At 36.5% G+C, this 23,911-nt stretch overlaps 3 protein-coding genes across 7 annotated transcripts; 1 reads left to right on the top strand and 2 right to left on the bottom strand.

Moving 5' to 3' along the window:
* The first annotated feature begins 100 nt into the window (after positions 1–100).
* LOC130999320 (pentatricopeptide repeat-containing protein At1g62670, mitochondrial-like) lies at positions 101–2,313 on the top strand. Its single transcript, XM_057924837.1, has one exon. The coding sequence runs from the start codon at positions 185–187 to the stop codon at positions 2,207–2,209; it is 2,025 nt and encodes a 674-aa protein (XP_057780820.1). The 5' UTR covers positions 101–184; the 3' UTR covers positions 2,210–2,313.
* A 3,881-nt stretch (positions 2,314–6,194) lies between these two features.
* LOC130999385 (rhomboid-like protein 19) lies at positions 6,195–8,631 on the bottom strand. 5 transcript variants are annotated; one of them, XR_009093484.1, is made up of 5 exons: positions 8,354–8,631; positions 8,192–8,293; positions 7,519–7,642; positions 6,744–6,819; positions 6,195–6,479 (listed from the first exon to the last, which is right to left on the bottom strand). XR_009093484.1 is itself a non-coding variant. In XM_057924918.1 (5 exons), the coding sequence occupies exons 2-5, from the start codon at positions 8,266–8,268 to the stop codon at positions 6,396–6,398; spliced, it is 294 nt and encodes a 97-aa protein (XP_057780901.1). In that variant the 5' UTR covers positions 8,269–8,293; positions 8,354–8,631; the 3' UTR covers positions 6,195–6,395. The 5 variants fall into 5 exon arrangements, 2 of the variants coding, with proteins under 2 accessions (XP_057780901.1, XP_057780900.1); XM_057924918.1 differs by lacking the exon at positions 7,519–7,642 and adding an exon at positions 6,906–6,962; XM_057924917.1 differs by adding an exon at positions 6,906–6,962 and having other exon boundaries at positions 7,519–8,293.
* Positions 8,632–15,178: 6,547 nt separating this feature from the next.
* LOC130998769 (uncharacterized) lies at positions 15,179–21,998 on the bottom strand. Its single transcript, XM_057924175.1, has 2 exons — positions 18,175–21,998; positions 15,179–15,749 (listed from the first exon to the last, which is right to left on the bottom strand). The coding sequence occupies exons 1-2, from the start codon at positions 21,996–21,998 to the stop codon at positions 15,179–15,181; spliced, it is 4,395 nt and encodes a 1,464-aa protein (XP_057780158.1).
* Positions 21,999–23,911: the final 1,913 nt, after the last annotated feature.

Consider the following 23,911-nt stretch of genomic DNA (forward strand, 5'->3'; position numbering starts at 1 on the left):
TTATGAAAGCGTGTTTCTCTTCACCAAACACGATTACTCCTTGAACGGCTGAGATTTGATCTACTTTACCTTTTTTCCCCACAAACTCGTTTTTCACCTTTCTTCTCACAAAATCCTTTCTCGCATTCTTCCCCAATTCTTCAGCTTCCAACTTCAGGGCTCACAACTACAAAACCACGCCGCCATGTTTCTCGGTAGAATTTTGTCGAATTCTTCATCTAAATTCTCCACTTTTGCCATCACTTCTCCACATTATCAATCATTTCTTCTACCCAGTTTTCATTTTGATAATGCCAGCTGCCAAATGAGGAGACACTTCTCCGCCTATCCCGGATTCGATTTTGAATCTATACGTGAACCCAATGATGCCGTCGCTCTATTTCAGGATATGATGGGAACGGAGCCGCTTCCTTCTGTTAAGCTTTTCTCGAGATTGCTGAATGCTGTGGTGAAGCTGAAACAGTACTCTGCTGCACTTCATCTGTTCGAAAAAATGCTTCAAAGGGATGCTACTGTAAATCACTACACGTTGAGTATTGCGATTGATTGCTATTGCCGACTCAAAAGGCCTGATTTTGGGTTTGCGATCTTAGGCAGTTTTTTCAAGCGTGGGTTCGAGCCTACCGTGGTGACCTTCAACACTCTCGTGAAAGGCCTTCTGTTTGTTGAAAGGATCCCAGAGGCAGCTAAATTGTTGGGGAAGCTGTCGGCCTACCAACTGTGCGAGCCCGACGAATATACGTATAGTACTATAATTAATGGGTTATGCAAAGCTGGAGATATTCTACAGGCGATTGATTTGCTCTGCTCATTGGAAAAAAGAAAAGGGAGCTGCAAACCCAATGTCTATGCTTACAACATAGTCATTGATGGTCTATGCAAGGAAGGAAAGGTGGACGATGCTCTCCAACTCTTCTCCTCTTTGGGTGATAAAGGGATTTCACCAAATGTCGTGACATATAGTTCAATAATTGAGGGGTTGTGCAATAGGAGAAGAATGGACGAGGCTGAAAACGTTTTGAAGAAGATGATTGCTGATCTGGTCAACCCAAATGTGTGGACTTGTAATATCTTTGTGGATGCTTGGTGCAGAGATGGAAAGGTGGAAGAGGCCGAACATATGTTGGTGTCTATGAAGAAGATTGATGTTCAGCCCAACATTGTCACATACAATGCATTGATTAACGGATATTGTTTGCAAGGGAAAATGGATGAAGCCGAACGCATTTTCCAATTGGCAGTGAGCTCTGGAATGAAGCCCGATATCATAAGCTACACTAGCTTGATGAATGGGTATTGCAAAATGGGGCAAGTCGATGAAGTTTCACGTCTTTTTACCATAATTCCCTACAAAAGGTTAGAGCGTGATGTGTTTTCTTATAACATAATGCTACAAGCCTTATTTTGTGAAGGCAAATGTGAAGGCAGCTTGAAGCTGTTCAAAGAGATGGAAGCTCTACAAGTGTCTCCGGATATAAGGACTTATAATATCTTGTTGGATGGTTTGTGCGGAGCTCGTCGTATTGCTGAAGCTTTTTCGGTGTTGCATACCATGGAAAATAAAGACATCATTCCAAACATAGTAACATACAATATTCTCATTGAGGGATTGTGCAACGACAACAAAGTGAGAGAAGCAAAAGATCTGTTTGACAAGCTTCCATCCGAAGGTTTGCAGCCTGATGTCATAACATATAATATTCTCATTTGTGCACTTGGCGAAAAAGGGCAGATAAAGGAGGCTAAAGATCTGTTCCATGAGTTTCCATCCAAAGGTTTGCAGCCTGACATCATAACATATAATATTCTCATTGGTGCACTTTGCAAAGAAGGGCAGATAGAGGAGGCTAAAGATCTGTTCCATGAGCTCCAATCCAAGGGGCAGCCGAACGTCATAACTTATACAATCCTTATCGGTGCACTTTGTGAGGAAGGACAGATTGAGGAAGCTAAGGATTTGATGACGCAAATGGTAAGCAACGGTTTCTTGCCTAATAGTGTAACATACAATGTTTTTGTTCGAGGTCTTCTCAAAATGAACAAAATGCTTGATGCAATGCCACTGTTGGAAGAGATGGATTCAAGAGGATGCACACTTGACAAAACTGCATATTCGATGTTGATTGAAGCTGTGAAATGGGAAGGTAAAGATAGCGTTCTGTTTAATAAGGTTAAGAAACTCATACCAAAGGACTTCTATTCTAGTTAGGTTTTATGTTGTGTTTGAAGGTCAAGAATTATTGTAATAGAGATTAAGGGGAAAGTACAATTGCTTATTTGTTTATTTAATGTTTATGTTATGATGATTTAAAATGTTTCAATTTTGTAGTTGTGATGTTGTTTTGTAGTAGTAGGAACTGTTGGTGGGATTGTTTATTTGGATTGGGAGTTGCTCAGCTATGCACCTTGACTTGCAACTTCTGCATCCATTGTATGTGCAAATTGTAGCTACATTTAATTTAGTTTCACAATGTAAGAATTATGTATATGAATTCTTGATTGAAATCAAAATCTGAGGTTCATTGTCATCATTGAAAACTGAGCTTGAAAATAATATGCAATTAGTTTTTGGGTAGAAAACAAGAAACATAGAAAAAGCATCACCTTGAACAAGAACTGCAGCATGAAACAGTAGGAATAGGAACAAGTGATGCAAGAGAGAGAGAGATATATGTTACTGCTAAGCTCTATCTGTGTATTAATTGTTTTTCACTTGTTAGTTCAAAATAATAATAATAATAATAATAATAATAATAATAATAATATTAATAATAATAATAATAATAATAATAATACATGACAGCCTTCTTAGTTCTGTTGTAGCCAAGCCCAAGCCTTTGGCCCATTTCATGCAGGCCTATGTTTTGGTGGGCCAAATTTCGGGATGCACAAAGCCATCTGCTGGTGCACATGTATGCGGGGGCCTATTGGGCCATTTATTATTTTTATTTTTTTATGTTTTTAAGGGAATGTGTGTGCTAATTTTTTTTTTAGATACAATGTACATATCATATTATAAAATGGTAAATATATTACTCAATTTTATTTTTTTTTAAATAAAACATATACAACGTGGGTGCCAATTTGTTGATTGATCTTGCTCTCCCCTAATGGTATTCTCAACTAGCATCACTAGGCATGCAACATCAAGATATAAATATTGAAAGGGTTAGTTACCTATAAATTACTGATATTTTTGTTTGGCCTGGTAATTACTGAAGTATGATTTTGCATATTAACTTTGAAGCTTGACATGGTAATTATTGAAGTATTGATTTAATCTGATTTTACTATCAATTAGGATTCTGGCTAAACTTAGTGATGACATTATTAATAATTGACATTAGTTGTTATCACCAACTGATTACTATCTGATGGGTAGTGATTAGATTAAATCAATGGTTCGGTAATTACCACGCCAAACTTTGGAGTTAGTATCTGAAATTAAAATTTGATAAAAATTCAGTATTTTTGACAATTAATTCTAAATAAAAATGCAAAAAAAGGTTGGTTTTGGGCCTAGGTCAAGTGTGGAGACTCAGGGCCCAAGGATAGAAAGGGCCAAAAGAAATTACTCCCCCCGTCTGATAAATGTGGCATTTTGCCGTTTTCGTCCGTCTATATAAATTGTGGTATTTATATATAGTTTTGTACATGACATTTGCTTAAGATAGCTCATATGTCAGATGGGCAGCGCTGGATGGGCAGTGCTGGATTTTCAACTCCGGATGGGCAGCGCTGGATGGTCAGTGCTGGATTTTCAACTCTTGATTATCAGCGCTGGATGGGCAGTGTTGGATTTTCAACTCCGGATGGGCAGCAATGGATGGTCAGTGCTGGATTTTCAACTCTTGATTATCAGCGCTGGATGGGCGGCGCTGGATTTTCAACTCCGAATGGGCAGCGCTGGATGGTCAGTGCTGGATTTTCAACTCTTGATTATCAGTGCTGGATGGGCAGAGTTGTGAGGAGGTGAGATGGAAAAAGAGGGGCAGCGCTCTTCTATGACAGAGCTGTGAGGAGGGTTCTTCTATGACAGAGGTGTGAGGAGGTGAGGTGGAAAATTAGGGGTTTAGGTGAGGTGGAAAATTAATGTTATGTGGCAGCCACGTTGGATCGGAGCTCCATCGGAGCTCGCCGGAAAATGGACGCGGGAGAAAAATGCAATAAATTTTCCAATTCATGGATTTCTGTTCAGATTTTTTTTTGTCATGGGAAAAAACCAAAAAATGAAAAAGTATATGGTTTTTTCGGCAATTAACCCTTAAATAAATTACTCATTAAAATTAAGCAACTAAAAATAATGGAGGGACACTTACATGAGCGCAGTGCAAATCGCGCGCTCACTGTGCGCGCGGATCCTTCCATTGACCCGACCCGGATCCGGGTAAATATGTATATTAAAAAAAAAGGTTGCAACGGTTTTACTATATTATAACTGTTTAATGAAATAAATAATAATAGGGCACCTGGATCAGTTGGTTCAGGCGCTACTATGTAATCAACCAGGTCCTAGGTTCGAAACCCATCAGGGGCGAAATTTTGAATTTTTTTTTGTAGTTTCTTTTTATAATACTTGTAGTTTCTTTTTCTTTTTTTTGTAGTTTCTTTATTAAAATTTGAATTTTTTTTTGTAGTTTCTTTTTATAATACTTGTAGTTTCTTTTTCTTTTTTTGTAGTTTCTTTATTAAAATTTGATTTTTTTTTGTAGTTTCTTTTTATAATACTTGTAGTTTCTTTTTCTTTTTTTTGTAGTTTCTTTTTATAATACTTGTAGTTTCTTTTTCTTTTTTTTGTAGTTTCTTTATTAAAATAATACTTGTAGGAAATTTTGAATTTTTTTTGTAGTTTCTTTTTCTTTTCTTTGTAGTTTCTTTTTATAATACTTGTAGTTTCTTTTTCTTTTTTTTGTAGTTTCTTTATTAAAATTTGAATTTTTTTTTTTGTAGTTTCTTTTTATAATTCTTGTAGTTTCTTTCTTTTAAGTATGTAGTTTCTTTATTAAAATAATACTTGTAGTTTTTTTTTTGTAGTTTCTTTCTTTTAAATATGTAGTTTCTTTCTTTTAAATATAGTTTTTTTTGTAGTTTTTTTCTTTTAAATATGTAATTTTTTTATTAAAATAATACTTGTAGTTTCTTTCTTTTAAGTATGTAGTTTCTTTCTTTTAAATATGTAATTTCTTATTAAAATAATACTTATAGTTTCTTTCTTTTAAGTATGTAGTTTTTTTTTTTTTTGTAGTTTCTTTCTTTTAAGTATGTAGTTTCTTTCTTTTAAGTATGCAATTTCTTTATTAAAATAATACTTGTAGTTTCTTTATTTTAAGTATGTAGTGTCTTTCTTTTTTTATAGTTTCTTTCTTTTAATACTTGTAGTTTTTTTTTCTTTTTTCTATAGTTTCTTTCTTTTAATACTTTTAGTTTCTTTTAAGTATGTAGTTTCTTTTTTTTTTCTTCTTCTTTTTTCTTTTTCGTTTCAAATTTTTAATTATTTTTTTATTTTAGTTTGAAAAATAGTATCATTTGTTCTATAATATTTCAAATGACACTTACATGTAAATGACACTATACTAAACCCTAAACTCTAAAACCTAAACTTGAAACCGTATGATACTATAAGATTTTAAATGATACTACAAGATTTTAAATGACACTATGACATTTCAAATGACATTATTCCATTTCAAATGACACTTCAACAATTCAAATGACACTACAAGATTTCAAATGACACTATGACATTTCAAATGAAACACTACTACAGAAAACCTAATAGACAATGGGCATTGCCTATTGTCTATTAGAGAAAACGTCTATTGTTGTATGTGGTAGTGTCGTAGGTCCTTGGAAAAAAGTGCTCATAGACCACAGGCATTGTCTGTTGTCATAGATGTTTATGACAACAGACATTGTCTATGGTCTTTGAGAGCATAGAGTTTGTTGTTGTATCATTAGTATCACTATAGTTTTTGAGTAGTGTCGTAGGTGCCTATTGTCTATGGTATTTTGTGTATACCACACTACATTTTGTCCGTTGTCGTAGTGAAAAAACACCAAATTTGTTTCTAACATACCACTTCAATTTTTGAGCAGTGTCGTTGGTTCAAAAGAAATCATGCCCTTTTATAATCTATTAAATTCTGTATTTATAAGATTTTTTTTTCTGAACATTCATTTTTTATTTAAAATCATGAGAAAATCATGAGAAATTTTATAACATAATCATGACAAAATTCCAATATTCATTACAACTTAAAATTCAACTAAATCAGTTCTAGCATATCCATTACAAAATACGTTAAATCCTAACACTACTTATATATAACTAAAACGAGTTAATATTTGTAAATCTACTACCAAATAAGTTCGATCCTAATTAATATTCAAATGGGTTAATACTTGTTGCTCCTTCGTTCCTTCAAAATGTGATGCATGAACCAATATGTCCAATGTTGTCTTCTTTTCTTCACCATATCCTTCACACAATAACAATCACAATCAAAATCATCATAAACAAATTTCATGATTTTCATCAACACAAATAATAATATGTCCCCTACTCATCGACAACAATACTATGTTCAACCATTTCATTATTTTCATCAACAACAAATAATAATATAACTATAGTATACAAACTCATCGTCAAAAGAATTCACAAGAATCCATACAAATTACCAAACCTACTCATCATACTTTCCAACTATCATCAATCATTAAAATCTAGAAGAATACTTTACCTTAATACTCATCATATGCCAACTCTGACCGCAGTTTATATATCTCTCCAATTGAGCACTTTCCATTAACATTAATCTGTTAAGGACATATATAATTTAGGAAAGGGAAATATATACACAAAATATAAAATTAAGGAGAAAAATAATAATAAAATGAAATGCCCCGTAGATTGTTCAACATATTCAGCTGTAATGAGATTCCAAGCAAAAGGAATTGTCCTACATTAAATCAAAAGGCCATCAAGTGTGTCACAACTTTTGGTTTATTTATTTTATTCGTATTCAACTAAAGAAGCTCGCAGGAAACAACAATACTTAATAGTATAATGCTTCCCTCAACAACAAAATAGTAACAACAATAGCAATCTACACTGTTTGAAATTCACTACATTGAGGTATCATTCTTAGTCAACTAAATAGTCTTTAGTCTTGAATTTACTCTAAATATTACTGAAGATTTACCCCCAACACAACATAATTCTCCTATAATTGCAACCAATGTAGAATTGACATGATCATTCCAGTTCTTTAGAGAAACTTATCCCATCAAAATCCATATTTCTACCAGACCTTATACGATCGTAATGATCATAAGTAACACCTTCAACCCCCAAATATCCATCTACTGCATTTTATTGTCCATCCTAAGTGACACCCCAAGAAAATCAACCCCCATCTGCAATAAATGTTCCATGTCACATATATACACGGTCCTAAAAGATTAAATATAACAATAATCACAAATATATAAGATCAAAGAGTAAAATTAGAGTACTTGGCAGGGATGAGAACTAGATAAGAAACAGCGGAGGAAATCTGCACAGCAAAGTGGCCGCCTATTAATACCACTGCCAGCCCCTTGCACAACTTTGTGAATAATGCGCTCATATTCATTCCCCCTACTTAAGCCCACCAAAAAAAGATAACTAATTTACCATAGAACCATGAATCAAGCAGGAATAAGCTAATCTCATGAGCATTAATATATTGAAAGAAATCAAATAAAGTTGCATAAAAAATAAGACAACTTCATAAAAGAGCAGTATCCACCAACTCAGAATCATCGACGAACAAATTGTCACTGTTATAATCATCATCACCAAGCATGTTGTCAAGAACAAGATCATCCTAATCACTGCTGCCCTGCAAGTTCCATTAAAGATTTTGCCCAAGCATCCTTGCGACATCCATAAGCTTTAACAAAATTATCTTATTCCTGTTTTGTTAATTAATAATCTTATTGGTTTAATGAAAGCAACAATTTTCCAAGTGAACTACTTCGAACTGCAACTGTGTAACAAATAATTCTTAGGCTGCCAACACAAAATAAGAAAATCTGTTAGCTTAATTGCATGGAAGAATAAAGGTATTCTTATGGCTGAAAAGTCAGGGTTTGGATTCTACTTGTATGATCAGTCAAATTTATGTTAAAAAGCCAAGGAACTGACCTTATAAGAGCGACAACGGAGACGGCCGGGCATGGTGGTGGCGGCGACATCAATAGAAACGATGCAGGCGGAGACATGGCAGCGGCACAAAGCTGGGCGAATCTGAGAGATAATAAGGAAAAGTGAGATCAAGATAGAAGAATTAAAATCAAAATCTATTACCTCTATCGCAACGATTTCCGCGCAAGGGTTTGGCGGAGGCGAGCTTCAATGGTGGCGCCGAGAGAATGGGCAGGGAAGTTAGGGCATGGAAGAGAGTAACCGGCTTGAGAGAGAAATGGTGATTAAAACAGAGGAAGAGCCGCCGCGCTGTGAGCAACATTGACTGGTAGCCACGCCGTGAGAGACGGTGACCGGCAGCCGTAACGCAAGAGAGTGAGCGACTGGACGGTGCGGCGGTTCTGATTAGCGTGCTGCGTGCGAGAGTGAGCGAGAGTTTATAAGTTTAATTATCGGTCAACAATTTTAAGTTATTTTCTAAATTTAATTGAAAAATAGGTATGAGTTTAATTATATTTTAATATTGTTTAAATCTTCCATGAATTAACTTGTTATAATTGGTCAATTTTAGGAGAAAATAAGTATAATTATTTCAATTTATTGTTATTTTATTAATTAATTATTTTTTTTACAATAACATTATACATATAACCATGGACTATTAAGTTCAGTGTTATATATTATTTTTAACCTTTCTTTTTTAACAACATACATGTGAGTCTAGTGTCTATTATCTAATTTTTATGCTAAAAGACCACAGACAAATAAAAGACCATAGACAAAACACATACGACCATAGACTTTCACAAAAACCAGTGTCGTATGTGTGATGTTATATTCAATTTTTGTTGTAGTGAAACTTCAAAAATTGAATGACACTACGAGATTTCAAATAACACTATGACATTTCAAAGGACACTACAAGATTTCAAATGACACTATGACATTTCAAATAAAACTTCAACAATTGAAATGACACTACAAGATTTCAAATGACACTATGACATTTCAAATGAAACTTCAACAATTGAAATGACACTATAACATTTGAAATGACACTATTACATTTCAAATGACACTACAAGATTTCAAATGACACTATAACAATTCAAAATGAGAATATAAGATTTCAAACGACACTACAAGATTTAAAAATGACACTATGACGTTCAAATGACACTACAACATTCAATGAAATATAGTAGTGCCATTTGAAATGTTATATCATTTGAAACACTAAACCTGAAACCTAAACCCTAAATTCTAAACCCTAAACCCTAAACCCTAAACCTGAAACCTAAAATCCTAGACCCAAAACCTGAAACCCTAAATCCCAAAACCCTAAACCTGAAACCTGAAACCTAAACCTAAACTCTAAACCTGAAACCTAAACCTTAAACCTGAAACCCTAAAACCTAAACTTGAAACCATAACTCATAAACCTTAAACCTTAAACCCTAAAACCTAAACTTGAAACCCTAACTCCTAAACCCTAAACCTTAAACCTGAAACCCTGAATCCTAAACCCTAAGCCTGAAACCTAAACCCTAAACCTGAAATCTAAACCCTAAACCTGAAACCTAAACCTGAAACGTAAACTCTAAACTTGAAACCTAAACATTAAACCTGAAACCCTAAATCCTAAACCCTAAACCTGAAACCTAAACCTGAAACCCTGAATCCTAAACCCTAAACCTAAAACCTAAACCGTAAACCTGAAACCTAAACCTTAAACCTGAAACCTTAAACCCTAAACTTGAAACCCTGAATCCTAAACCCTAAACCTAAAACCTAAACCCTAAACCTTAAACCTGAAACCTTAAACCCTAAACTTGAAACCCTAAATCCTAAACCCTAAACCTGAAACCTGAACCTGAAACCTAAACCCTAAACTTGAAACCTCAAATGACACTCGAAGAATTCAAATGATACTTCAACACTTAAAATGACACTTTAAAATTTTGAATGATACTTCAACACTTAAAATGACACTTTGAAATTTAAAATGACACTTCAACACTTCAAATGACACTTGAAGAATTGAAATGACACTTGAAGAATTAAAATGACACTAGAAGAATACAAATAACACTTCAACACTTAAAATGACACTATAACATTTCGAATGACACTTCAACACTTCAAATGACACTCAAAGAATTCAAATGACACTTCAACACTTAAAATGACACTTTGAAATTTTGAATGACACTTCAACACTTAAAATGACACTTTAACATTTTATATGACACTCGAAGACTTCAAATGACACTTCAACACTTAAAATGACACTTCAATAATTCAAATGACACTACAATAATTTAAATGACACTTCAACAATTGAAATGACACTTGAAGAATAGAAACAACACTACACCAATTCAAATGATGCTTCAAGAATTCAAACGACACTTCAACAATTCAAATGACACTCGAAGAATTTAAACGACACTACAAGAATTTAAATGACACCAAATGATTCCAAATCACACATTGACATTTCAAATGACACTATATGATTTCAATTGACACTACATGATTTCAAATGATACTACAATAATTCAAATGACATTTGAAGACTTAAAATGACACTTCAACACTTCAAAAGACAATTGAAGATTTCAAATGATACTATGACATTTGAAATGACACTACAAGAACTAAAACAACACTTCAACAATTCAAATGACACTACAATAATTCAAATGAGACTTCAACAATTGAAATGACACTTAAAAAATTGAAATGTTATAGTGTTAGTGTCATTTGAAATCTAGTAGTGTCATTCGAAATGTCTAAGTTTCATTTAAAATCTTGTAGTGTCATTCGAAATATCTATGTGTCATTCTAAATCCTAAAGTGTCATTTCAAATATTATAGTGTCTTTTGAAATTTGAAAGTGTTTTTTGAAATCTTGTAGTGTCATTTTATATCGGACTTGTGTTTTTGAAATGTTAAAGTGTCCTTGAAATGTTATAGTGTTAATTATTATAAGTAGTGTTATTTACATCTTTGAATAGTGTCAATTATTGAAAAATGTCATTTACAAGATTATAGTATCAATTCGATGTTTTAATAGTGTTACTTAACAAGTAACATAGTGTCATTTATTGTTTTTAAGAATATATGTAAATGAAACTATATCTAAAGTGTTACTCCCTCCGTCCCAGTATTTATGGCCTACACCTTTTCGGCACGGAGATTAAGGAGAGTAGAATTAAGATAAAGGTGTTTGCTTAGTTGTTTGTTTAAGGAATTAAGATAAAGGTGCTTTCTTACTTGTTTTCATTTAATTAAGCTGTTCCAACACTTCTCGAAAACACTGAATCAAATGAGGGGAATGGAGGAGTTTAATGAATTGTTTAAGGAGATCAAAAAATGTAAATTAAACCAACAAATATTTCAATTATTCCCAAGTATTCCACAAATTGCAAATTAAACCAATAATCTCTGCAAATCCTATTAATCTCACGCATAAACTAAGAACAAAATTACAAAAATTAAACTGGAGACAGCAGCGGAAACCTCAGCAAAACATGGAACATTCAAGCAGAAAACCGCAGCAAAAATTACAATAATCTACTGATTTCTTTTACAAATCCTATCAATCTTCAGCAGAAAATCTCAACATAAACAACAATTACTCGAGAAATCGTGAGGGTGGAGGTCGTGGAGGCGGTGGAGGTGGTGCGCAAGCGGAGGGTGGAGGAGGCAGACTAGGCGACGATGATTTTTAATACTGCAAATCAGCCAGAGTTGAGAGAGAGATCGGCAACAACCTCTTGTAGATGGTGGCGGCGACTTCGCCACAGGAAGGCGGCAGCGGATGAGAGGTAAGCAAAAAGCTTGGGATTTTTTTAAAAAAAATTGGGGATTTAGGGGTGGGTGGAGGAGGCGACGACGTAATAGAGAAGGCGGCGGCGGGGATAGTGCAGGGGCGGTGGAGGTCGGCGGCGAACAGATCTGGCTGTGGACGGTGATGGACAGATCTGGCGGCGAAGAAATCTGGCTAGCCGACGGACGGCGGTGCCACTACTAGGGTTCGGACGGCGGTGGCTGCGAGAGGGAAAGGTGGGAGAGATGGGGAGAAAGAGAGACCGATGGTTGTGGAGAAGGAGAAGAGAGAGAGAGGCGGTGGGTTATGTGGGTAGGATGAGAGAGAGAGTAAAAGTGTATTGATTAAGAATTTTAATTAAGCCCTAATTATGGCCCAAAAAGGAAACAGGCCATGTTACTTGGGACAGCCCAAAAAGGAATACAGGCCATAAATAATGGGACGGAGGGAGTATTATACTTAAGAATAATATCATCTACAAGTAAAATAGTGTCATTTTCTATTATTAAAAGTGTCATTTACCAAGAAAAAATAGTGACATGTATATATATTAAAAGTTTCAATTGCAAAATATAAGTGTCATTTTCCTTCTTTTTTCTTTTTCGTTTTTCCCTTCTTCTTTATTCTTTTTCTTTTTTCGTTTTTTTCTTCTTCTTTTTCTTCTTCTTATTTTTTGTTTTTTCGTTTCAAATTTTAATTATTTTTTTATTTTATTTAGTTTGAAAAATAATATCATTTGTTCTATATTTAAAGGTTTCATTTAGTAAGAAAAATAGTATCATTTGTTTTATATTTAAAAGGTTTCATTTAGTAAGAAAAATATTATCATTTGTTCTATATTTAAATGTTTCATTTAGTAAGAAAAATAGTATTAATAAATTATGTTAAAAGTTTCGCTCTTTTTTTTGTTCTATATTTAAAGGTTTCATTTAGTTTGAAAAATAGTATCATTTGTTCTACATTTAAAGGTTTCATTTAGTAAGAAAAATAATATCATTAATAAATGATATTAAAAGTTTCGCTCTTTTTTTTTTGTTCTATATTAAAGGTTTCATTTAGTTTGAAAAATAGTATCATTTGTTCAATATTAACGGTTTCATTTAGTAAGAAAAATAATATCATTAATAAATGATATATTAAAAGTTTCGTGCTCTTTTTCTTTTGTTCTATATTAAAGGTTTCATTTAGTAAGAAAAATAGTATCATTAATAAATGATATTAAAAGTTTTGCTCTTTTTTTTGGTTTATATTAAAGGTTTCATTTAATTTGAAAAATAGTATCATTTGTTCTATATTGAAGGTTTCATTTAGAAAGCAAATAGTATCATTAATAAATGATATTAAAAGTTCGCTCCTTTTTTTTGTTCTATAATAAAGAGTATCATTTGTTCAATATTAAAGGTTTCATTTGGTAAGAAAAATAGTATCATTTTGTTCTATATTACAACATCTACAAGCAACGCACCACCTGTCCAAACACATAATTCATGTCATCACGAGTCATTCAAGTAGAGGCAATTAGACCATGATACTAAAAGTGTCATTTACTAAGCTAAACAATGTTATTTTTGTATTATTCAAAGTGTCATTTCAACACAAATGCCTAAACCCAAATCAGCTATGATTAATATCATACACAAATCATATAATGTACTCCCTCCGTCCCACGAATCTTGACACGTTTTCCTTTTTGAGCCGTCCCACGAGTCTTGACACGTTTCCTTTTTGGGTAATAATTATTACATTCTCTCTCCTACTTTATCACCTTTATTATATTTTCTCTCTTACTTTATCACTTTTTTTACCTTCTCTCTCCTACTTTATCAATTTTATATTTTATTAATTACACACTTAAAACACTAATCTACATCTCCTTAATTCCCGTGCCGAACTCAAACGTGTCAAGACTCGCGGGACGGAGGGAGTAGAAACGCAAGAAGAATCAATATCAATACCACTCGAGGATGACGAATCACTACTTGAGCTACCAGAACTGCTCGAGCTACTGCTGGCATTCCCTCGACCATTATTCTCCTGGTCATGATCCTGGCCCACGACCACACCACCACCTAGGCCTTCATCTTTCTCAATCTCAATTTCCACATGATCTTAAGACCGGGCTGCATGTCGGCGGCTCAAGGCAGAGCGGCGACATGGCCGTTGTTCTCACGAGCAAAGGACGAAGGGCGGCGCAACGCCCAAAACGTCGCCAGACGGAGAGGGGCGGCGGCCGGAGCTGTCGCGTCTTGTTTAGCAATAGATTCGGGGCTCGCCACCCAGACCGCTTCCCGGCGGCCTCTGTTCGACGCCAAACACCGTCCTCAGAAACACCGCCGCTCCTATGGACTTTTTGCCGGAGAACGGAGCTTCTGCGGTTGGGAACGCGGTCCGCGGCCTGCTGCACTTCACGCCGCAGATCTGAAACGCGCCGCCAACCGTTGATCCACCGATCGAAACACACCTCTCCGCCATCTGCAGTAATGCCAGATCTGAAATTCCACCTGCTGGAACTACGCCTCGAGCGACCTCGACGTGTGGCTGTGCGTCGCCATGGACAAGCAAGTGCAAGTCCTCAACCTCAACCTCACAAAATCCGACGAAAACATCAATCGATATCGCGACGATGACATCGACAACGACAATGGTGATTATGATGGGAAGATCGAGAGAGAGATCGTCGGAAGAGAGGGGAAGAGAGGGAGAAGACGGACAGAGCGGCTGGAGAGAGAAGAAAAGGGTAGGTTTTTAGGAATTTTTTTATATGATGGATCCGGATCCGGGTCGGATCGCGCCAAGATCCGCGCGCATGGGATGAGCGCTCAATTTGTGAGGCGCGCATTTAAGTTTTTGTGAAAATAATGAGCGATTAAATAGACAGTGGCTTGAATTTCCAAAATTTTAGTGTCGTAATTTCAGTTTGGCCAACCTGTGTAGTTACCACTAAACTTACCAACTATATAGAAGAAAACTGTAATCTGATCTCAGTGGAGCCTGCAAAACCAAAAATCAAGAATTTAGCAGGAGCTGAAAATGGATGAAGAATAAATGATTTTAATACCTTTTGCATTGAGTGTTGATTGGAAGTGGGAAACCAAGCTTTGATCTTGCAAGCTGCAGGTGAAATTTAGAGGCAGTGCATCTCCTTCAGCAGCTCAGGTGTGGTCAGGTCTCCATTTCTGACCACAACCTGCTTCCTCGGATATATCACATGTTTCAAACCCAGCTGTAACCTGCTGCCTTCCCATTATATCTCGAACATCTTTAACATCATCCCATCTATGTAATGACGAATACATATTGGCTAGGAGGGAGTAAGGGGCAGAATTACCGGTGTCCAACCGGAAAAGCTCGTCCGCAGCCCTTGTTGCCAAGTTTATATTGGCATGAACCCTACAAGAGCTGAGCAAAACCTCCCAAACAATAGGATCATCTCTGCACGGCATTTTTTCTATGATTTCTTCAACTTCATTGAACCGGCCAGGGTGTCGACTATGCAAGTATATATAGTGATCACTAAGTGGCTTTACATCATATTCTTGTTGCATTGATTTGAACAGCTTCAAACCAGTATCTACTAATCCAGAATGACTGCAGGCGGTTAAGACAGCAACAAAGGTTATGTGATCAGCTTCAATACTAGCTTCCATCATGTTCCCAAACAAATCAACAGCATCTTTAATTTTCCGCGCCCAATTTGAGCATAACCCAGTTTCAACATCACCACTTCTCAAGCATATTGACACAAGTTACCTCATCAGGTTCAAACCCACAACTCTGCATTTTCTCCATGCACTCGATAGCCCTCTGCAAATGATATTTGCTTGGCAAATCCCGCGGTCATAATATTCCATGGAACAACACTGACTTTTGACATACTGTTGAACAATGTCTCTGCACAGTCCATACACCCAAGCTTCGCGTACATGTTAAGCAACGAATTGTTTACACGTGCAGATCTCCCAAAAAACCAACTTTAACAAGTAGTCCATGTATCTGTTCCCCGTGCATCACATGCCTTTTCCCCTCATTGCCATCACCGAATTCACATTTGGAACAAACACTCAACTCACTTGAAAGCGAGACACAATCTATGATCCTCTCTCGATGCATCAATCTAAACATGTCAACTGCTCTGAGCATTGAGCTGTGCTGCTCCGGTCTCTGCTCCTTATTGGAAAAACTAAAATAAACCCAAAATTCCGGGCCGGAAATGAGATTTGGCCACCGAGTGTCTTGGACACTCGGTCAAAATCGGGCTTTTTTCAATTAGCCAAAATGGGCCGATTTTGAGTGATTTGTGTATTTACTTATTTATCCCTCGTTAAGTTTCCTATTTTTATTGTATTGTATTTTCTGTTTTTGAATTCTCAAAATTTATAGATAGTTCCTTATTTTTTGGTTTTTTTGTTTCCAGTTTTTTTTTTTTTTTCTGAAATTAAATTATTTATTTTTACTGATTATTAAATTATTTATTTATATTCAAAAATTATGTTTTATTTATTTGTTTCCACTAATTTTATGATTCTCATAAAAATAATCCTATTTTTGTTTCCACATATTATTATTTTATTATTTCAAAAAAAAAAATCTTCTGAAATTTTGTATTATATTCGAAAATTATCTTACTTTTTTCCGAAGATTTATTTTTTTATTTTTTTTCGAAAATTATGTTATTTTTATTTGTTTCCACCAATTTGGATATTCTTTTAAAAATAATCCTAGATTTGTTTCCACTAATTTAGAGATTTTCATTCTCCAAAAACTAATCCTATATTTGATTCCACTAATTTAGAGATTCTCCCAAAATAATCCTAGATTTATTTCTACATATATTTTATTTTTCGATTATTATTTTTTATTTTGCGAATTTTGTGTTAATTTGATTTGATTCTACTAATTTAGATACCCCCTTCAAAATAATTCTAGATTTAACCTTAATTTTTTTCCGTATATTTAAAAAAAAATCGAAGATGATTTAAAAAAAACCGAAATACAAGAAAAAGGGGATTGGGGGGAAATAATCCTAGATTTGTTTTCATTTACATATTTTTTTTTTCCAGTATTAAAAAAAATATTTCGAAGATGAATTAAAAAAAATGAAATACAAGAAAAAGTTGCTTGAGGAATTTGAACCTGAGACCTCAATAATATGTGAGTGATACTTTGTCACATTGTCCGATAGTGTCAACCTCATTAGTTATTCGTTAGAAATAAAAATAAAATGAATGATACGATGGGGCATTGATCGAAAAAATAAATAACATATACTTGTATTAAATGTATTATAATAACATATACTTGAAGACAATGTATTATAATACGATGAATTTATAATTAATTGAAATAAATTAGTGAACTTGAAAAAAAAAATTGTGAATACGATGGGAATTTTCTTGGAAAACTATATAACATATACTTGAAAACAATGTATTATAATATAGTATTGATGTCGATTTGATAATAAAAAAATGAACTACTATAGTGTAAATAATGAAGTCGAAATAATTATACTCAATGAAATAAAGTTGAATTAAAGTAGTGAAGTCAAAAACTATATAACATAAACTTGAAGTTTATGTATTATAAAATAGTATTGAAGTCGAAATAATTAAACTCAGCGTTCTGCTGAAATAAGATTTTATTAAAAAGAAAAGAAACAACAATGGAGAACCAAAAACCCTTGAAAGCACAAAGCTGCAGACTAAGGGCCGAACCTCGTTAAAACCTCATAATAGCTGAGGAAAAAGAGTACTCGTCAAGGACCAAGGTTGACAGAGCTGAGTTAGGAGGTCTCAAGGATTCCGGCCGAACCATTACCCTTAGGCCTCCCGGCTCACAACCGATCCAGAACGAAGAGAGAAAAAAAAAACCAAAAAATCAAGCGAAACGAGAAAAATAGGGAATAGAAACATCCTCCTTGACAAAATCATTTAAACCAGCAATGGCATGAGTCCAAAAACCCTCCTCCGAAGCTTGAGAAGCTAAAAAATCCGCCGATCTGTTGCCCTCACGAAAAATGTGAGAAATGCGCCACGTGAAAGAATGGAGTTTGGAGAGAGCAAGCTGCCACCGAGGCTTGAATCTCCAAGGAACCGTCTCAAATAGCGACTGAAGAAGCTGAACCACGTAAGAAGAATCCGACTCAAACCAAACTCTCTCCCATTTGGCGCGATGTGCAGATTCAATCGCAATAATAATAGCTAAAAGCTCTGCTTCGAACGCAACCCCATGGCCGCCTGAAAAATGATAACAACCAAGAACGTCGTTGAAGGCATTCCTAAAGACGCCCCCCGCATGAATCCTCCCTTCACGGACCGAGCCATCAGTATTAACTTTAATCCAAGACGGCGGGGGAAGGTGCCAAGCAACGTAAATAAAGGAGAAAGGCTTCCTGGGTTGTCCAGCGATGGAAAGATTCTTAAGAATGAGTAGATCAGTAACCGAGTTGGCCATAGTGCCAAGGACGAAATTGTTGGCAGCTTCACAAAGAAAAACCCGGACCTGCTTGAGAATGAGGTGGCGCGAAGGTGCTAAATTGTTGTGTATGACGTTGTTGCGGTGAGACCAGAGACTCCAGAGGAGAGAGACCACCCCAACTTTCCACAAATTGCCAACTTGTTTGCTGTTATTCTGGTGGATAGAGAAGCGAATCATGCTGCCCACGTCCAACGGTAAAGTTTGCTCAATCAAAAACCAACGAAAGACATCCACCCAAATAGAAGCCGAGAAGGAGCAGTTCAACAGAACGTGATCCATCGTCTCTTCTGCTGCCGAGCATAAAGGGCAGCGGTTAGGCCCCTGAAAACCAAGGAGGCGATTCATATCAAAGGTAGGGAGCTTGCCAACAATAGTGCGCCAGACAAAGAGAGATCGTCGAGCAGGGATAAAAGGGGCCCAAATCCAGGATCCCCAGTCGACCTTAGGGAACTGAGGTCGAATGTGAGCAAAGGCCGAAGCAGCAGTAATGTTTCCGAAACCCGAGTGTATCCAGGATCTGTCGTCCGTCAATCCAGGAATGGGGGTAGATATGATGTCGAGAGCAATGCGCGGGAAAGACTGAATAAAACTATAAGTGAGGTGCCACTTATTATTAAAGAAGAAGTCTGAAATCTTCTGAGAGAAAAAGGGTGTCATGAACTCCGGAATATGAAGTTTGTCGATCAGCCGATACCCGAGCCAATTATCTCTCCAAAAATAAATCGTATCTCCATTGCCAATCGTGCAGAAGGTATCCGAAACAATCTCCCGAATCGTCCTTCTAACACCAGTCCAAATCGACGAACTCGCCCATTGGGAAGCCCAATCCATGGTCTGAGTGAGATATTTCTGACGAAGCAGCCGATAGCCGAAGCTGTTCATGTTCAGAATATACCAACCTAGCCGAAACATGAAACTATTATTGATGTCAGAGAAAGATTTGACTCCAATGCCGCCATGTTCCTTCAGAGCACGAGCTCTGATCCAACTCACAGAAAAAGAAGGTTTCTTCATAGTACTCCCAGTCCAGATGAACGATCTACAAGCTCTGTCAAGATCATGCAGAAGTTTCACCGGCCATTTATAAACCAGCATACTATGTACCGCAGCACTGTTGATAACAGAAGAAACTAAGCAGAGCCTGCCCGCCATAGAGAGTTGACTACCTTGCCACCTAGGGAAATGTGCAAGAATCCGATCAAAGATAGGTCGAAGTTTAGCGCAAGAAGGTCGACCCGAGAAAATAGGCACTCCCAAGTATGTGAAAGGCATGGAGCCAATGTTGAAGTCCAAAATCCGTTGGAGCGTAGAACGTCGCCCGGGCGACACCCCTTTCCCGAAGTAAAGAGTAGACTTATTCTTGTTACAATATTGACCAGAGACCGTGGCATAGAGCTGAATAATCGAGTCAATCATAATGCAATTACGCTTGGAGGCCTGACAGAACATGAGCACATCGTCAGCGTAAAGCAGATGAGAAGGGAAACTCAAAGATCTCGAGAAACGCATGCCGGCAATTAAACCCCGATTACCCGCATCCAGAAAAATACGGCTAAGAACATCTTCCGCCAAGGCAAAAAGAATGGGAGACAAAGGATCTCCTTGTCTTACTCCCCGACCGCATTCGAAATAGCCATAGAGAGCACTATTGAACCGAATAGAGATACGAGCCGAGCTTAGAATAGTTTTGATCCAAGAGCAGAAAATATTGGGGAAGCCAAACTGTTGAAGCACGAACAGAATAAAATCCCATCTAAGCGTATCAAAGGCCTTATGAATGTCGACTTTAAGAGCCATGTTTTTGCCGTGTAAAGATCTCTCCATGCAGTTCGCCCCTTCTGAGGCAAGAGTGATGCACTCATGAATAGAACGTCCCAAAATAAAGCCAAATTGGTTGTTGGAGACGATGGTGGCAGCAGCAGCATTCAGTCGGATTGCCAGAATCTTGGAAATAACTTTGAAAAAGAAATTGCCAAGAACGATGGGCCGATAGTCAGAGATAACCTTGGCATTAACTTTCTTGGGAAGAAGGCTCAGAGTATTGGAATTGAGACCCGAAGGGAGATAATGATGAGTGAAGAATCTTCTGATGGCGGAGGTGAAATCATGCTCAATAATTTCCCAAGCGGAACGATAGAAAGTACCTCCAAAGCCATCCGGGCCGGGAGCGCTATCTTTGTCCATAGCAAAGACCACCGCTTTGATCTCCGTCGCAGTCGGACAAGTAACCAAAGCCGATTTATGTTCCAAAGTGAGGCTATTGGGGATATAATTAGCAATCCACGAAAGATCGGCCCCAGGATTGATATCCGCCGCAAAAAGAGATTTATAAAAGTTTTCCACATGAGACGCCAAAGTGTTATGATCTTCAACCAGGACGTCGTTAATCTCAAGATGCTTGATAGTATGGCTAGCGCGCTTCATTCTCAACATGTTATGATAAAACTTTGTATTTCGATCGCCATCCTGGAGCCATCGAATTCTGCTTTTCTGGCGAAGTAGGTTCTCTTGCCGAGAGAGCATGACCGAGATAGAGGCTTCAAGCTCAACTTCTTGATCAAAGAGCGTCTCAGAATAGCCAACATTATCGATATGTGCCTGAAGAGAAGAGAGCTTATTATAGAGTTCCTCAAGCGAAGTGTTGAAGTTCCCAAAAGTGGATTTATTCCACATTTTGAGCTCTTTCCTCAAACGTTTCAACTTGTGCATCATACGCACCATGGGGCAGTTCGTGTCAACAACAGGAGCCCAAGAACGCTGAACCATTGGAATAAAATCAGAGTGAGAACTCCACATGTTCAGGAAACGAAAAGGACGGGCGCCATAGGTATTAGGAGGAGTGGAACATTTAAACAAAATAGGAGCATGGTCAGAGCCAAGACGAGGCAACACCCGGCTCTCAGTAGAATGCCATTGCGTAGCAAAATCCTCTGAGAAAAGAGTGCGGTCCAGGACAGACTCAGTAGTCATAGGAAATTTACGCCTGTCCGTCCAAGTAAAAAAAGGCCCAGAGGTGGGAGCTTGAATGAGAGTATGGCGATCGATGAAAGCTTGAAAATCTCTACAGGAAGCACGGCTGGGAAACCTGCGTCCACGCCGCTCATGAGCTCCAAGCACAGCATTAAAGTCCCCAAGAATCACCATTTGAGGGACCATACAAGAAGAGATATCATCCCAAAGAATCCTGCGAGTGATATAATTACAACTTCCGTGAACAATAGCCACTCTGAAAGAATAGCTAGAAAACAAGATGTCAAAAATAACCATCTGCTCCGTGGACATAATCAACGAGCAGGTAACCCCGTTGGCGATGAGAATCCAGATGTTGGAAGCATGAGGGGCGCGATCATTTTGATGGAAAGGAGTCAAATTGATAGAGTTCCAGAATGAGGTCGGAATATGAAGAAAGTTAGTCTTAGGCTCAATAATGCCTAGAATAATAGGATGATGAACATGACAGTAATTGTGAAGCAAGTTACGTGCCGTGTCCGTCATACCACGAATATTCCAAGAGAGAATGTTCATTGAGAAAGGTGGATATTATCGTCCTCCTCTTGAGGATCATAATCATCATCCACCATATCACCCCATTTCCGTGAAGAAGCTGTGTCCATACTTTTACCAGCAGCAGAAGAAGTTTGAGAGATGAGGAACTCTGAAATTTGAACGCCTTTATCCACCGCTTCCTTAACCAAAGAGTTAAACTTCGTCGTGGTCCCCTGAAGTTGTCCAACCTGATCCCCAATATTAGCTGTCTGATTGTGTCGTAGACGATCTTTCATAGTCGGAGTTGCCGTGCGCACCAACTGTTCGACAGTTTGCTTAGGCGGCCTACCCCGCCCCCGTTTGATTGGTACAACTTCAATCATCTCGTTTGTAGTACGAATAATGGCACCCACTGTTCGACAGTTTGTCTCTTGTTCTTGCCTTTCACTAGCACTATCAGCCTTTTGATTTTGAGTTAATGTTGTTTCAAAAATCTGCACTTTCATCATGTTTCCTAAGGCCACCTCCTTATCAGCAAAAGTACCCGTGTCAGTGCTCTTGTTATTACTTTCATCTTCGGGTATTATCAGTGGTACGGTGTTCGAATCATGAACGGGTCTGCACGCAGCTGCAAGCAAATCAGGTCCGGACAAACCTTCTTTACGCTGGGGCAAATTCTGTGCCCCATCTGTCTGACGAAACTCCTCAGGGGGAGTGTGATTAATATGTTCCGAAGCGCTGATATTGGAAGTCCTCTCCTTCTCAATAAGAGGCTCCTGGTTGACGTCCTCATCTCCGGAAGGCTCTAGAGGTAAAGCTTCGAAAGAATTACCGATCGGAATCTCTTTATTTTTCTGCCATTCTTTCCCCAAAGTTTTGTTGTGAATGGTTTTGAGAGGTTAAACTCAGCGTTCATGAAGTTGAATTAAATAAATTAGTGAAATTGAAAGCAAAAATAAAGTATACTCAATCCTACGTAGAGATTTTGCTCGCGAAACTATTTAACATATACTTGAATGAGAAACAATGTATTATAGTAAAGTATTAAACGCGATATGCCAATTAGACAATGAACTGTTATAGTGTATGTAACGAAGTCGATATAATTATTCGTTATGAAATAAATACTCCCTCCGTCCCTGAAATGGTTTCCTCTTTGGGGACGGCACGGGTTTTAATAAAAAGTTGTAAAGTGTATTGATAGTGGAGAAAAAGTGATATAATTATTATTGGAAGTTGTGAAAAGTGTTATAATTAGTATTGGGAGTGGTGAAAAGTGAAAAGTAAGAATAAATAAAGTATTATTAGTGGTGGGGTAGGTTTCCAAAAATGGAAAGAAAGAAAGAGGAAGTTATTTGGGGGACGTCCCAAAATGGAAAAAGAGGAAGTTATTTTAGGGACGGAGGGAGTATTTATTAATTAATCGAAGTAAATTAGTGAATATAATATAAAAATAAATACAAAAAAGTGAAATGACTCATATGATTGGAAATCGCTCGCGAAACTATTTAACATATACTTTAATGAGAAACAATGTATTATAGTAAAGTATTAAACGTGATATGCCAATAACACAATGAACTGTTATAGTGTATGTAACGAAGTCGATATAATTATTCGTTATGAAATAAATATTTATTAATTAATCAAAGTAAATTAGAGAATATAATATAAAAATAAATACAATAAAGTGAAATTATTCATATGATTGAAAATCGCTCGCGAAACTATTTAACATATACTTGAATGAGAAACAATGTATTATAGTAAAGTATTAAACGCGATATGCCAATAAAATAATGAACTGCTATAGTGTATGTAAGGAAGTCGATATAATTATTCTTTATGAAACAAATATTTATTAATTAATCGAAGTAGATTAGTGAATATAATATAAAAATAAATACAATAAAGTGAAATGA

The sequence above is a fragment of the Salvia miltiorrhiza genome, chromosome 8 (assembly GCF_028751815.1).
Source record: "Salvia miltiorrhiza cultivar Shanhuang (shh) chromosome 8, IMPLAD_Smil_shh, whole genome shotgun sequence".
Taxonomy (NCBI): domain Eukaryota; kingdom Viridiplantae; phylum Streptophyta; class Magnoliopsida; order Lamiales; family Lamiaceae; genus Salvia; species Salvia miltiorrhiza.